Source organism: Colletotrichum jinshuiense, chromosome 9, assembly GCF_051148585.1.
Source record: "Colletotrichum jinshuiense chromosome 9, complete sequence".
Classification (NCBI taxonomy): domain Eukaryota; kingdom Fungi; phylum Ascomycota; class Sordariomycetes; order Glomerellales; family Glomerellaceae; genus Colletotrichum; species Colletotrichum jinshuiense.
In genome coordinates, this window is record NC_139316.1 from 2,050,078 (window position 1) to 2,063,154 (window position 13,077).

Sequence of the window (13,077 nt, forward strand, 5' to 3'; positions counted from 1 at the left end):
TTCAACTACACCTCGCTTCAACGACACCTCACTTTAACACACACTGCTCTCCCCCTTAACCTCCAACACGTCGGCGAACTTACACTCTTTAGCTTTCACAAGCCTCGCCTGCGTGGCTCCTTCGTTCCTGAGCTTCTCAAACCTCCCATCTCTATCGAGGACCCACGTGGGAGACCAGCAACAACATGCCTTCACTCCCGTTCTCGGACCGCATCTCGTCCGCCGCGAACATGGAGCGCTCCAACAGCAGCGGCGAGGAGGAGTCGCTCCTCGGTCGCAGTCATGAGAAGATACGTCGCTTCTGGGATGGGTTCATTGACTTTGCCCTTCAGGGGAATATCCTCGAGATCGCCTTTGGTTTGATGTGAGTTTCACATTTTCGTAAATTTTCTTTTCGCTCGAATTTCAAGGAAATCGCGCACACTATCGAATACAAAGTCGCATAGAGTTCTTGGCGTGAAAATGCTGGTTCTGGTTCGGCCTACTCATGTTTCTCATGATGGAACCAACTCGCTATCCCCACCTTCTGTCCGTGATCGTACTGACCAAATCCAATCGCAAAGCATCGCGGCCGCCTTCACGACCCTCGTCAACAGCTTCGTGCAGAACATCATCATGCCGCCCATCTCCGTCATCTTCCCCCTCAACCGCAACATGGAGGAGAAGTTTGCCGTTCTCAAGGGGGGCCCCCACTACAACCACGACAACAAGTACACCACCCTCGAACGCGCCAAGGATGACGGAGCAGTCGTTTTGGCCTATGGGTAAGTTCTGGCCCTCTACTGCCGAGTCCCCTCTCTGCATTGCACGCAGCATTCCTTTGCGTTTGCTAGAACCGCCGCGTTTGACGCCCGTGTCGTTATGCCCAAGAGGGGGGAGAACTTTAAAGGATACCCGGGACGCCACAGCTAACAAACCCTACAGTTCGTTCCTCAACCAGCTCGTCTCCTTTCTCTGCATCGGCACCTCCCTCTACGGCCTGGCGCACATCTTTCAGTTCTTCTCCCGGGAACCAATTATTAAGCATACAGTTAAGTGCAAGTACTGCCGCAAGCGCATCAGCGATAAGGTGCGTTTCCCAATGCCGCCTCGCCAATGTGGCCGCCCGTGATACTAATTCTCTTCCAAAGGCAAAACGATGCGTCAACTGCACTAGCTGGCAGGATGGACGCGAGGACCGGGCACATCGTTGATGGAATCCAACTAGCTCATCGGGGACCGGGGTGTAACCCTCAGGAATGCTTGCGTTTCTAGGTGGCCCCTTTTGTTTTGCGCAGCATGGTGTGCATATAGAACCGGCGTTGCGTGCATGGTCAAATATTTCTACATAGCGAGGCAGGAGAGTCGGTGTCTCGTGGGCGGCCCTTGATCACATTATTGTACTAACCAACACTGAAAGTGAAAACCCCCAAGCTCTCAGTACAGACAGTGTATTTTTGCTCCCGAAGCGTCGCACATGGCACGAATGAGGGGCACTAGTATCATGTGAAGTTTTTATTCTCTCTTGCTATGCCAATGCTACCGCCTCGGGATGGCCATTCCAACGACACTGCCTCCTAACATGGCCCGGCACCTCGCTCTGCTCGCCGCCGCCGCCGCCTTCAGACGCCCGGCATCGTTTCCTGCGGGGCTCCCCCGTTCCGGAAAAAGTATCGCCTCTGTGCGCTGGGCGACATGATGCAGCGGAACGTGATAAAGGCAAGTGCGAAGATGACAAACACGGCGACGACGCAGGCGACGGCGATAGCTACCTGAGTACTGGTCTCCATTTTCTCTCCTTTTTTTCTTCTTCTGAAATTTGTTTTTTGGAGAGGATTTTTTCCTCCTTTCCACGGAACGGTGACTTTGGGGGGTGGAGGGGATGTGGTTGAGCTGAGGTTAATACTTTGCTGGCGGCACTTGGGTTGAAATTTGATGGTTGCTGGCTGCCGAGAGATGTCCTGGAGCGCGTGTTGCATTTTATCTCATGAGTCTTGAGAGTCTGACTGAGCCTGAGTCTCGCGAGGAGAGGAAAGGGGAAGGGGCAAGAAAGAAAACCGCCGTCTAGTTTCAAGGCGCATGCCGGCTGTTCGACAAACAACACGCCTTTGCCTTTGGCCGGTATTGCCAGCGTCAACAAGAGAACACAACGGGGCCTTTTTTGACTAGACGGGCATGCCTGGCGTGAGTAAAGCCTCCGACTGGACTGCGGCGGCGGCAAACAAAGGCCATCTTCAATGACAATGCAGAATCAGACAGGAGGTTCGGGCGTGCATCGAAGGCGGCGGCGGCGGCGGCAAACAAAGGCCATCTTCAATGACAATGCAGAATCAGACAGGAGGTTCGGGCGTGCATCGAAGGCGGCGGCGGCGGCGGCAATTTGATATGACCTGCTGTCCCCGAACGCTCCCGCTGTTGACACACACAGACAACTCGCAAACACGTCTCTTTACTGCAAACAAGCCCCCTCCCCCCCCCCCCCCCCACCAAAAAAAAAAAATTAAAAAAAATCGAGCATCAAGCCGTCAAGACGTGCGCCAAAGCCGCCACGCCAGCGATGCTCGCAACGAGTCCCTTCTGGACGGCCCGGGGCGCCGCGGCATTTGGCGTGGAGGTCGGAGTGGCTTGTCCGTCGGACGCGCCCGTGCCAGTTTGCGCGCTGGTAGGCTCCGTCAAGGTTGCCGCAGTCGTGGCGGCCTCCTGCGACAGCTTCTCGACGCCGGCGGTGACGGTGAGCGGGACGCGGAGGGACGCGTCCGTCAGGGGTGACATGACCATGTTGGCCAGCTGGAGGGTCCTCCCGCTCTTGGTGATGATCTGCTGGTAGTTCATCTGGCCGTCCGCAACGGTGCCGACGTACTCAATGGATCTGGACACCGCCGGTCAGCGTCCGCCGTGCCTTTTTTTTTTTTTTTTTTTTTTTTTTTTTTTTTTTTGGACCGTCGCACATTGAAACTTACATGTCGCTCGAGGCGCGGGTAATGTGGACCTCGACGGTCGAGGGGCCGCCCACGAGAGTGAGGGCGAGGTCGGCGGTGTCCCCGCTGCATACCGGGATGGTGCTGTTCTTCTGGCAGCTCAGGATGTACGTCGTCGCGGTTGCATCAGCGGCCTGGACAGAGGCATCGAAGGGGTGGCGGCCGAAGTAAGGGTTGAGGACCTCGACGGTGGTGGTCTGCGCCACGGCGGCGCCAAGGAAGGCGAGCGTCGCTGCCGCGGAATGCATCTTCATCATGCCTAAACTGGGGTTGAGACGAGGCTCTCAAGACGGTTCGGCTCACGAGCAAGCACCTTCAATGGGCAGCACTGGCGCGGAACTTCGTGGCAACTTATACGTCCACACAGACGCACACACGACATCGTATCTACTCCTTCAGAGAGAGCCGTGCCTCAATCTCCACAACTAGGCGGCCGGCGGCTAGTACTTTGCCGCTTCATCTAGTCAAGCGTGCCTATTCATCCTGAGTGCTTTGGGGGAGGTGAAGAAAAAAAAAAGGCACAACCGAGACAACGGTTTCTAGGCTGCCGCATGTAAGCGATTCTTTGATTGGACACTGCGTACAACCTGCTCGGCCAGGGCTCCATTTTGAAGTGGAAGGCGGCCTTGTGCCTAATCCCGCGTCCTCGTCGCAGCGGTGCAGAGATTGCCGGTGGGCTGAGGCCCCCGCAAGTGAACGACAAACCGGCCTGTAGGAGGATGGTGTCTCAATAGCATTGGGAAGCTAGCGGTGGAGGGGGGAAAAGGGTTGTGGCAAGGGTGTTGGTTCTTTGGGATAGGTGCGAGTTTGTTTTGACGACTCTCCAGGACTGCGGCGCTCCTGGCAGGTGGACATGCTAACTCTCAGCGTGCACCTCGAGCCATTTGTATGCCGGTTGCAGAACGTGGCATGTTGGACGGCTCTGGGCTAGATACTTCGGGAGGGCTCAGGCACGAAAAGGGGTTTGGCACCTGATATACGGATATTGGCACAAGAAAACCACGAGACACTCGAGCAGAGGCGGGTTTCTTGGCTTTTCGTAAACGAGCTCTGGGCAAAGGTTGTGCTTCTTTTGCTTCCCAAAACGGACGATGGCAGTGGGTCGTTTTCTTGTCACCCGTTGTGTTGATCATGCCAGGGAGCGGGGAGCGAGAGAGAGAGAGAGCCCCCCCAGGGATGGAAGGTTGCATTGGACTTCGGCATTCCCAGAGCCACTATCTTTCCAGCGACGTCCAATGGGTTTTTGTTTGCGCGGGTTTTCCGACTCTCTTTTCTTCCGTAGGGCCAAGATGCAAGAGGTCTCGTCGTCCCTCGGCATCCAGCAAAAACTGAGACTTCTTCCCCGTCGCGTACCGGCTATGCAGTGAACTTTTGTATGCAGTAATTAAGCCCAGCCTCGCCGAGGGCGCTGTTGCGGTTGCGGTGAGAGACGCCCGGATTGCGCGTCGCCCCGGGCGGGAGCCAAAGGATCAGACGAAATGATCAACGAAGGTCCTGGGGGATGATGGGACGGCGGCGCCCAAGACCGGACGGAAACCGTGAAGGTTCGTTGCCCATTGCGGGAGGTGAGTTGCATGGATGCGCGCGGATGTGAGTAATGCCAACGTCGTTTACACAGTAGGCAACCGGTTGTGACGCGCGATGATATTGACATGACTGGGAGCCAAGACGTGCCGAGGCAATGATTGGCCTTTTTTCATCATTTTTCTTCTTCTTCTTCTTTTCACGTTGTTCTGCTGGGTCCTGCGCATCGGGGTATGGTTCTGGCCTTTGTGCATCTTCAACAATGGCAAACAGCCATTGTTGTCGTCAAGCCTCGCAATTGTCTCGTTTTGTTTCTTCATTTCTTTTTCCGTTCTTATGCCCACTTTTCATTCTTTTCTCTTTTTTGGGGGGTCTGGCGGACCGACGCCCGGAAAGAGGGCCCCGAACGTCAACATCGGAGCCTATCAGCGGACAGCGTAAGAGGTAGGATGGGATTCTAGGTATTGACATGTCGCGTCCCACGTTGTGTCCCGGTCCAGGTTCCCAGGTTCCAGGCCCAGGTGGGGTGGAGGATGGAAAGGGCGCAGGAGACGGAAGAGGGAGAGAGGAAAGGTGGCTGACGATGGATGACGAGGTTCCCAGGTCGAGTCTTCCCAAGCATACATGGATTGCATTCCACAGCAGTGAGACCCCAAGACCCAAGACCCAAACCCCAAGACACACAACAAGATCAAAGACGCAAAGATTGCAGCGACTCTCGAGACACGCAGCGCAGCTACGGGGTACCATACCCTGGTGCAAACCCCGTCCACTCAGATGCCTCGGCCATTCTCCATGTAGTGTAGAGTACGCTACCTCTACATAGTACATGTGTATCAGCACCAGAGAGCACTATGCAGTGCAGTAGCGCGGTGCACTGCAGTACGGATACCCAAAGTACCCTCCCCAACCCTGGTTGGTAGAGACGGCGCTCCACCCCGTGCCCAGGGGCTCCATCAGGCGCGCCCGTGCCCACCCGGTCCATGATACTCTTCTCGAATTTCGCGGCCTTGGCATTTCTTGGCTTTCTTCCCTCCCTCCTCTCATCGTCTGTTTCTCTCCGTGTTTGTTTCCCACTCGCCCACCCGAGCAAGCCCAGCACCCGCCATCGGCGGCCACTGGGGGCCACCAGCGCCAACACCCAAGCAGTGCCAGCACCGGAGCCGGGCGCGCTTTGAATCGCATTGCAAAGGGCGCTGAGTCCTGGCCATGCCCGCCGCCGAGACACCAAGGGCAAGCAGAGAGCCACTCTGACCCTCCGGCCCCCCCTCCCATCCCCTCTCCTCTGCTCTGCTGCTGGGCTATGGCGACGGGACGGTGTCCCTCTTGGGGTCTTGGCTCTCATTTTGCCAAAAGAATGCCTATCGCCCACTACGCATCCTCTCATGCCCAGCCTTGGCCGGCAAGGACGGCGCATTGGCAACGGCTGCCCTTCTCTCTGCTCAGTGAGTGTGCTGCTCACTTTGATCAGAGGTGGTCCCGTTTGGTCACCTTTCCGCGCGCTGTCTTCGCAACGAGGGAAAATCTCCCTCATCGGAACCCGTCCTCTCTCCCCTGCCACCCATGCCGGCCCTGCTCTTTTAAGGAAACGGAACCCTCGACCCAGCGGCAGCTCGCGCCCTGTCACTGACAGCTACTGCCCGCCATTGCCGCACCGTGGAACGCCCGCTACGACCACCGCGTGTGACAGCAAGGGCCGCCGCCACCATTACTACCACCACCACCTTACAACGACGAACAAGCCCACTATCCGCCGGACGAAACGACAAACGGCTTCTCCTCCGACCCTTTTATTTTTACTCTTACTGCCTTTAATAGTAATACCGGCAGACTGTCACCATTCCAGTCCCGATCCAGCTCGCCCACCTACCCCGTCCCGTCAGGCTGGTTCGCTGGACTGACATACACACTGCCTTGCCTTGTTCCCTGGGCAGCTAGCTGCCCTCCGATGAGCCCGCGCCTGGTAGCCAGCACTTGACGTCAACGCCTTGCTGCACCATTCTTTTTCCTCGATCCTCTGCGCAGGCCCACGTCCTGTCCCGCCTCCCCGTGCCGTCACGATGAAGTACCCACAGCCCTTCCTCGCATTGCTGTCGCTGTGCCTCTCCTCCACGAACGTCGCCCGCGCCGATGACACCACCACCGTTCCAATCTACCTGCCGCACTACGATGCGAAGAGCTGGTCGCAGCTGCGGGGCAGTGTGATTTCAAGTGTATGATGAGTAGTGTTGGAGCTGCTCCTCCCGGTTCTCTCCCCCGACGTCTGCTACTAGTCATCTGACCATTCGCCCATGCTGCAGAATGCTAAAGAAACGACGTACACAATCTTCTGCGCGCCGCAAACACCACCCAACTGCGACCTCGCCGTCGAGTTCCCCTTCGTCTTCGCCGAGGGCGACAACACCCTCCAGTTCCACGGCACCAAGACGTCAACACTGTACGTGCCCTCGCTCTCGCCCGCCCCCAATGCTACTGCTCCCAGGGAACTGACCAAGTTGTGTCCGCGAACAGAATTGCCGATCTGGGCTGCACGTTGAGCGGCACGACGGCCGCGACATGTTCGGGGTACTCGAGTCTCAAGAGCGGCTACATCAACGGCAAATACACGGGGCCGACTGAAGTATCATGGACGTCGACCATTACTGGCTCGGATGTGCAATGGGGGGTTCTGACCATGGCTGAGGAGCACAAGGCCGCGGAAACGCCAGCCGCGACCACGCCCGCCGGCGACCCGAACTTTGACGACTTCCTTTACACAGGCACCATCTCCTCCTCAATACCTGCCGAGACCAGCCCCAGCGCGGCTTCGCGGCTCGATCTCCGATGGGCCCTTGCCGCGTCACTATGCAGCATGGCTGCTGCCGCTCTGATGGCATAGCAAACCGAATAACCTGCGCGAGCGAACGAGACGCATCACCCGACAGTCATGGCTTATCAACCAACCTCCATCCCTCTCCCTCTTTGAAAGAAACAACATGTACACAACCATTTATCTGGTGGGAAAGTTTAGGCAGCATACGAAGCAGAAATGAGGAAACTTAAATTGGAATTGGGAGGGGTAACAGCGGGAAAAGGAGGATCACCACATCACTGGAGTTTTTACACCCTCTCGTCCCGAAAGGAAAGAAGAAAAAGACAAAAAACAACGGAGGAATATTGGCGGATTGCTGGCGGATTGCTGGCGGGGCCCATTTGTCTTTTTTCCCTCTTCTTTCCTTTTCGGTTGTTTTGCACCACCACCATCTTTGTTTTGCTGGAAAGGGGGCCAATGTTTTTGCGTTTCAGGGCTTTTTTTTTGAAAATTTCTCGCACAATGTGCTCCCGTTTGGAGTTATACCCCCGTATCGGCGTTTGTGCTGGTTTGCTTTTTGGGCTGTTTTCACGCATAAAGGGCAAAGCTTCAATGGATAATCAAATACGGATTAAGGGAAAGGGAGAAGATGGGGGGAGGTTTGGTGGTTGAGGAAAGCCTCCCCCTCCCTCATCACCCCCATCTTGTTACCAACCAACGAGTTCAAGACCACAGTTCGGTTCAGAGCTTTTTTCGTTGCCGGCACCGCAATGAGAAGGGGGCCCGGTGTGTATGTGCCGTGTGTATATGTGTTCCGCCATGTTCACGTTTCCAACCTGTCCACTGGACAGCCATCGGCTCTTCCTCATGCGCCAACGCAACTGACCAGAAGTATCAGCACAATCCGAACAGAGAGCCTTGAGGGTGGACATTCTGTTCTCTCCGTCTTCCTCTTATCTTTTCCTTTCCATGCCGTTTCCCTCTGTGGCATCCTCGCGGGGTTACGCACTACATACGCAGCATACCACCAGGCTATCGACCCCAAAATCATTCATGGGCTAATTAGTTTCACTGGCCAGGTCGGTTGTGATACACGAGTGTGTATATTAATCATGACCATTAGGTGAGTTTCGGTCTAATGCTACCCATTAAGCAATGCTCCCTTTTCTTCCTCTGTTCACTTTACGCCTACCAAAACACCCCGACGCCAGATCCTGTGCTGCGACACCTTCATCCACCGCCTGCGTCAACTATGCCCCTGGCCATTTCAGTACAGACCACAAATAAGCACAACGGCACTGAATCCAAATGCCATAACTTGCCAGTTGGCGTGAATAGTGACTGCAGCACCCAAGCGCGGATACTTCACTGGTGTCAAACTTTTGGCAGGCAAGTTGACGATGAATGTCACCTCGGGCTCGTCGGAGTCGTCAGAATCGCCAGAGTCGTTGGGGCCATCAGTGTCATGGGGGCCGTCGGAGTCGTCGGAGCCGTTGGAGTTTCCAACATTGACAGTTATGTCGGTCCCTGCGATGACTACATTATCCTCAACCTCGGCTTTGATGAGAGGAGACGATGCCAACTTTTCGATGGCGCCGTGGAGGATCGGAAAGATGCCAACGATCTTCATCACCTGATCGATGTTCAGGTCACTGTCGGCATTGCAAGTCTTGTCTGCAGCAAGAGAAGACGGGCGCAGGAGCCCCTTCACCCTGGGCGAGAGTTCAGGCATCATGGACGTCGATCGCAACAGAGATTGGGCGAGATAGTTCTTGACGGCCATCATGTCTGTGTTGCTTGTTTTGACTGGGTCGCAGACGGGGTCATGCATGAGGCTGGTGCCGTCCTTGGATCGGTAAAAGAAGCCGTCCTCGATGGTCTGCAGTATCTTGCGGGCGCGGTCCTTCCAAACTGCACCCCCAGTGTGGTTGGCCATGACAGCAGCGCTGTACAAGCGGGTGCCGGTGGAGTAGTAGTTGGAGGGGAAGAGGTTGCTCTCGGCGTGGCCCTTGGCATGGCCATTGCTGGTGTCGACGGTGCCTACATTTGCCGACCAGTCCCATATCTTCTCGATCCAGTCAACGTTCTTAGCGTTAGAAACGTCTTTGCTGGCGTTGTTGGGAGAGCTGAGCAATCCGGATGCCAGGGTGACCGTCACGGAAGCAACAAGGAGTGGCTTGATGAAGACCATGATGACAGACGGGATGACTTTCTGGCAGAAGGGGAGTTGGCCAGGAAACTGAGTTTTGTGAAAAAGAGGGATCTAAAGGCAAATGATTTGAACGAGAGAAGTGTCCCAAAAGCGAAACGATATGAAAACAAAGGCTTGACGGAGACGATGCGAGTTGGATAGATGTTGTTGAGAGGAGGAGAAATTTCTGGGGACTGGCCGGGTAGATATACCCTCGGCCAGTCGAGGCCAACACAATGGAAAGGAAGGATGCTAGAGCCATTGGAGACGGAGGCAGGTGCAAGATGTACTCTTTTGCGCAAGAACAAGGAATCGAAGGGGCAAGTTGGCCCTGGGAGGCAGGCAACATAAGCGTCGAACGAGTGACCAAAGGCAAGAAGTAACGGCCAACTGTTTGACTCGGGAATAAGCAGCCTACATCGTTATGTCGTGGGAAAAAGCCACGGAAGAGGCGGATGATGAAGTCCAGCATTGCAACTGCCAATGCAGCGTGGTCGAGATGATTGCGAAAGAGGATCAAGAGGCAACTGCCCATGATGATACGAAATAGGCAGCTAGGCACCTTGGGTTCATGCTAATGGCAAGAAAAGTCGTGAGGGTGTTTGTACTCCCCGATTCAATGTATCAAAATAGGAAGGACAGTCCCAGTCACCAGTTAAGGGGTCGCAGCCGACATGTTCCTCCTGGCTAGGGCCATCCTCGTCCTTTTTTCCCCTTATCTTAGGCTCTGGCAGCTCTCGGAAGGTCCTCATCTAGAACGTGATTGACCAAAAAGACAAAACACCAAGTCTAGTCCTCCCCTTCTCTTCCTTACCATCCTAACCTGGGATATCCAATAAAGAAGTTGCCCGCATGTTAAGTTTGGCAGGAGCCGTGATGTTCAATTGTTTCTACATAAGGGAAGCCAGGAAGGAAGGAATGGCAGTGCTTTACCACTGGCCACAACCACCGGTTCAAGTCTGGTAGTTTGAGGAGGAGCAAGGCATTGTTTGCATGTCTTCGTTATTTCTATTGTCTATAAGGATTCGTCACCCAAACGTCATCTAAGCAATCACTCCACTCGCTGCCGCCTCCTTCTGCTCCTCGTCAGGTTGACGCCCGGCACCGCGGACATCGGCCAAAACCTTTTCGATGGAGGTAAGGAACCGCGTAACTTCCTCTTCCGTGCCAATGGTGATTCTCAAACACCCCAGGCAGCCGTGCTCCTTGCCGCGGAAGCGGACAACAACGCCCTTGCTCTCGGCTAGCCGCTCGTACACGGCCAGCGCCGTGACGTTGTCCGGCTTTCCTGAGGCGTCCAGCATCTCGTAAAGCAAAAAGTTGCTCTCCGTGCCGCCCCTCAGCCTGCCAACGCCGGCGATCTTGGGCAGCTCCGAAATGATGCGGTCTCGCTGCGCCAGGATCTTGGTGCGGTTGTCCCTCATGACCGCCAGTCCCTTCTCGGACACGGCGTATGATGCGAGCACGCTCGTGGGGCTCGAAATGTTGTACGGCGCCTTCATCGCGTTCAGAAGGCGCGCGATAGGCGGCGAGGTGAAGGCCGCGCCCAGGCGGATTCCCGCCATGCCGAACGCCTTGGAGAGGGTCTGCATCACGACAAGGTTGGGCCACTCGAGAACCCACTCGGCCATGGAACTTCCCTCGGGGGCGAAGTCAATGTAGGCCTCGTCCAGGACGACAACTCCATTCCACGTCGGGTGCTCCAGCACTCTCTGGACATCCTCCTTTGCCAAAACCGAGCCAGTGGGGTTACCGGGCGTGCAGAGGTAAACCAGCTTGATGTTCTCCTCCTTGCTCAGCGTATCAATAATGGCATCAGTGTCCATGCCAAACTCGGGCGCGGGCTTCAGGGGCACCTTGACGATGCTCACGTCGTTGATCTGCGCCGAGACGGAGTACATGCCGTACGTCGGCGGGCAAGTCAAGATGCGGTCCTTTCCGGGCGCGCAAAAGCATCTCAGCAGTGCGTCGATGGCCTCGTCGCTGCCGACGCCGACGAATAGGTTCTCGGGAGCAAGGTCCTTGGCCGTGTGGGTGTGAGTGTTGCGCAGGTTGCAGAGCAGCTGCTTGAGCTCCGGCTGGTGAGGGTCCGGGTACCGATTCAAGCCCATGAAGTCGATACCCAGGTCGCCGGGCACAAAGCCGGACTGCAGTGACGGGCCGTAGGCGTTCTCATTGGCGTCAAGAAGTACGTTGCTTCCGTCATCCTTGTAGTCACTGCAAGGGGGGGTGGTGTTCAGCCTCAGGTTCCAAGATCTCATGCAAGTACAAAGCGAGTTTGTGAGTTGACTTACTCTCTTGCGCAGCGATAAGGCTCAAGAGCCAAAATATTCGGGCGTGCACATGTTTCCAGGTTGAAGGGCGACATCTTGACTTTATTGCTGAATATACTGGTGAGATGTCGTATAGATTGTTGAGGAAAGCAGTGTCTTTATATCGACTTCTCTCACCTTAGTAGAATCGTCGACGTCGGGTTGAGTCAACTCAGGACCACTAAAGACCACTGCAAAACGGATCTACTATCGACACAGGATCTGGATCCGCCGACCCCGGAGCCATGCATCGATACCTGCCTGGCAAAGCCGGATCCAATTAGGGGCAATTGACCAATCGGAGGCCATATGAATGGTTTTAAACCCCCACAGAGAAAATTCGAGCTCCAAGAATTTGACATGCATAGATACTAATTTGGACGCAAAGTGGTGGCAAACGGGTAGAAATTATTGGTTTCACCCTGTCATAAAACCCGGCTCAAGACTGCCAGCTCCGAAGCCGTCCAACTCGGCATCGGCTCGTTGCCATCCCGATCGTCGCAATGAAGCCGAGATCAAGACAGTTGCTGACCCGGTGACATCAAATTTGCAGAGGCCTGTAGAGAAGACAATCTCGGACAGCGATTAGGCTTTCGTCGCAGATCGACTGAGCTTCAAATAAGCATCGATGCTGCATATTGTCGTCGTCGCCGCCGCCGCCGCCGCACAAGGTCATCAATTGGCTCTAGCTGACCAATCATAGTGGCCGCGCTGTCGCAACGGGTGATTTGAGAAGCTGCTTGCCCAGTGTCTCTTGGCGGTTGAATTGATCCTAGTTTCCTTCCATCACGACCTAATTCGTTTTTCTCAACACATCGCTGAACCTTTAGAAGCAGGAGCTAGCGCCTTTCAATCCACTTGATCTCACAATTCGACCCTGGAGATATGTCCATTCGAAGTCATGTTCGTAGTTCAGCCCACCGAGTTGCCGCCCCACCTTGCCGTCCCGGGATTGCGGATCAACTGGTCCCGTCTGAATTCAGCCTATTCTAATCACAACAACTTACTCGTGACGTAGTGTACAACAGTCGTCACAAGCTTCCTGCCATACCTTGACAACATCAGACAGTAGCCTTACCAGATGCTTGGACTCGCAGATATATCTTGGACAAGCCAGAAAGGCCGGACCAAGCTCCAATCGTCCCTAGACCCAGAGATCAACTTGACCGCCAACCATTCATGTTCTCGTGTGTTGGCAGCTCAACTCAGAAAGGCTAACGTTGGCCGATGTGACGATGATGGAGCTCGGGAGAGCTTTCCCCAACTACCCCTCATTCATCGTCATCCTCACCCCGGTCAGAG

General features: G+C 55.3%; 5 protein-coding genes across 5 annotated transcripts; 2 read left to right on the forward strand and 3 right to left on the reverse strand.

Moving 5' to 3' along the window:
- Window positions 1-185: 185 nt before the first annotated feature.
- On the forward strand, window positions 186-1,193 carry EsH8_IX_000565 (large-conductance mechanosensitive channel; the record flags this gene model as incomplete). Its single annotated transcript, XM_083266901.1, has 4 exons — window positions 186-364; window positions 564-764; window positions 925-1,069; window positions 1,131-1,193. The coding sequence occupies 4 exons, from the start codon at window positions 186-188 to the stop codon at window positions 1,191-1,193; spliced, it is 588 nt and encodes a 195-aa protein (XP_083130466.1).
- Window positions 1,194-2,496: 1,303 nt separating this feature from the next.
- Window positions 2,497-3,214, reverse strand: EsH8_IX_000566 (uncharacterized protein; the record flags this gene model as incomplete). The annotated part of the gene is made up of 2 exons (XM_083266902.1): window positions 2,497-2,848; window positions 2,940-3,214. 2 exons carry the CDS (start codon window positions 3,212-3,214, stop codon window positions 2,497-2,499), a joined length of 627 nt encoding a protein of 208 aa, XP_083130467.1.
- A 3,327-nt stretch (window positions 3,215-6,541) lies between these two features.
- On the forward strand, window positions 6,542-7,359 carry EsH8_IX_000567 (uncharacterized protein; the record flags this gene model as incomplete). The annotated part of the gene is made up of 3 exons (XM_083266903.1): window positions 6,542-6,694; window positions 6,782-6,918; window positions 6,993-7,359. The coding sequence occupies 3 exons, from the start codon at window positions 6,542-6,544 to the stop codon at window positions 7,357-7,359; spliced, it is 657 nt and encodes a 218-aa protein (XP_083130468.1).
- Window positions 7,360-8,539: 1,180 nt separating this feature from the next.
- Window positions 8,540-9,463, reverse strand: EsH8_IX_000568 (glycosyl hydrolase family 76-domain-containing protein; the record flags this gene model as incomplete). Its single annotated transcript, XM_083266904.1, has 1 exon — window positions 8,540-9,463. The coding sequence occupies one exon, from the start codon at window positions 9,461-9,463 to the stop codon at window positions 8,540-8,542; it is 924 nt and encodes a 307-aa protein (XP_083130469.1).
- A 1,043-nt stretch (window positions 9,464-10,506) lies between these two features.
- EsH8_IX_000569 (histidinol-phosphate transaminase) lies at window positions 10,507-11,831 on the reverse strand (the record flags this gene model as incomplete). The annotated part of the gene is made up of 2 exons (XM_083266905.1): window positions 10,507-11,680; window positions 11,758-11,831. 2 exons carry the CDS (start codon window positions 11,829-11,831, stop codon window positions 10,507-10,509), a joined length of 1,248 nt encoding a protein of 415 aa, XP_083130470.1.
- Between the last annotated feature and the right edge of the window lie 1,246 nt (window positions 11,832-13,077).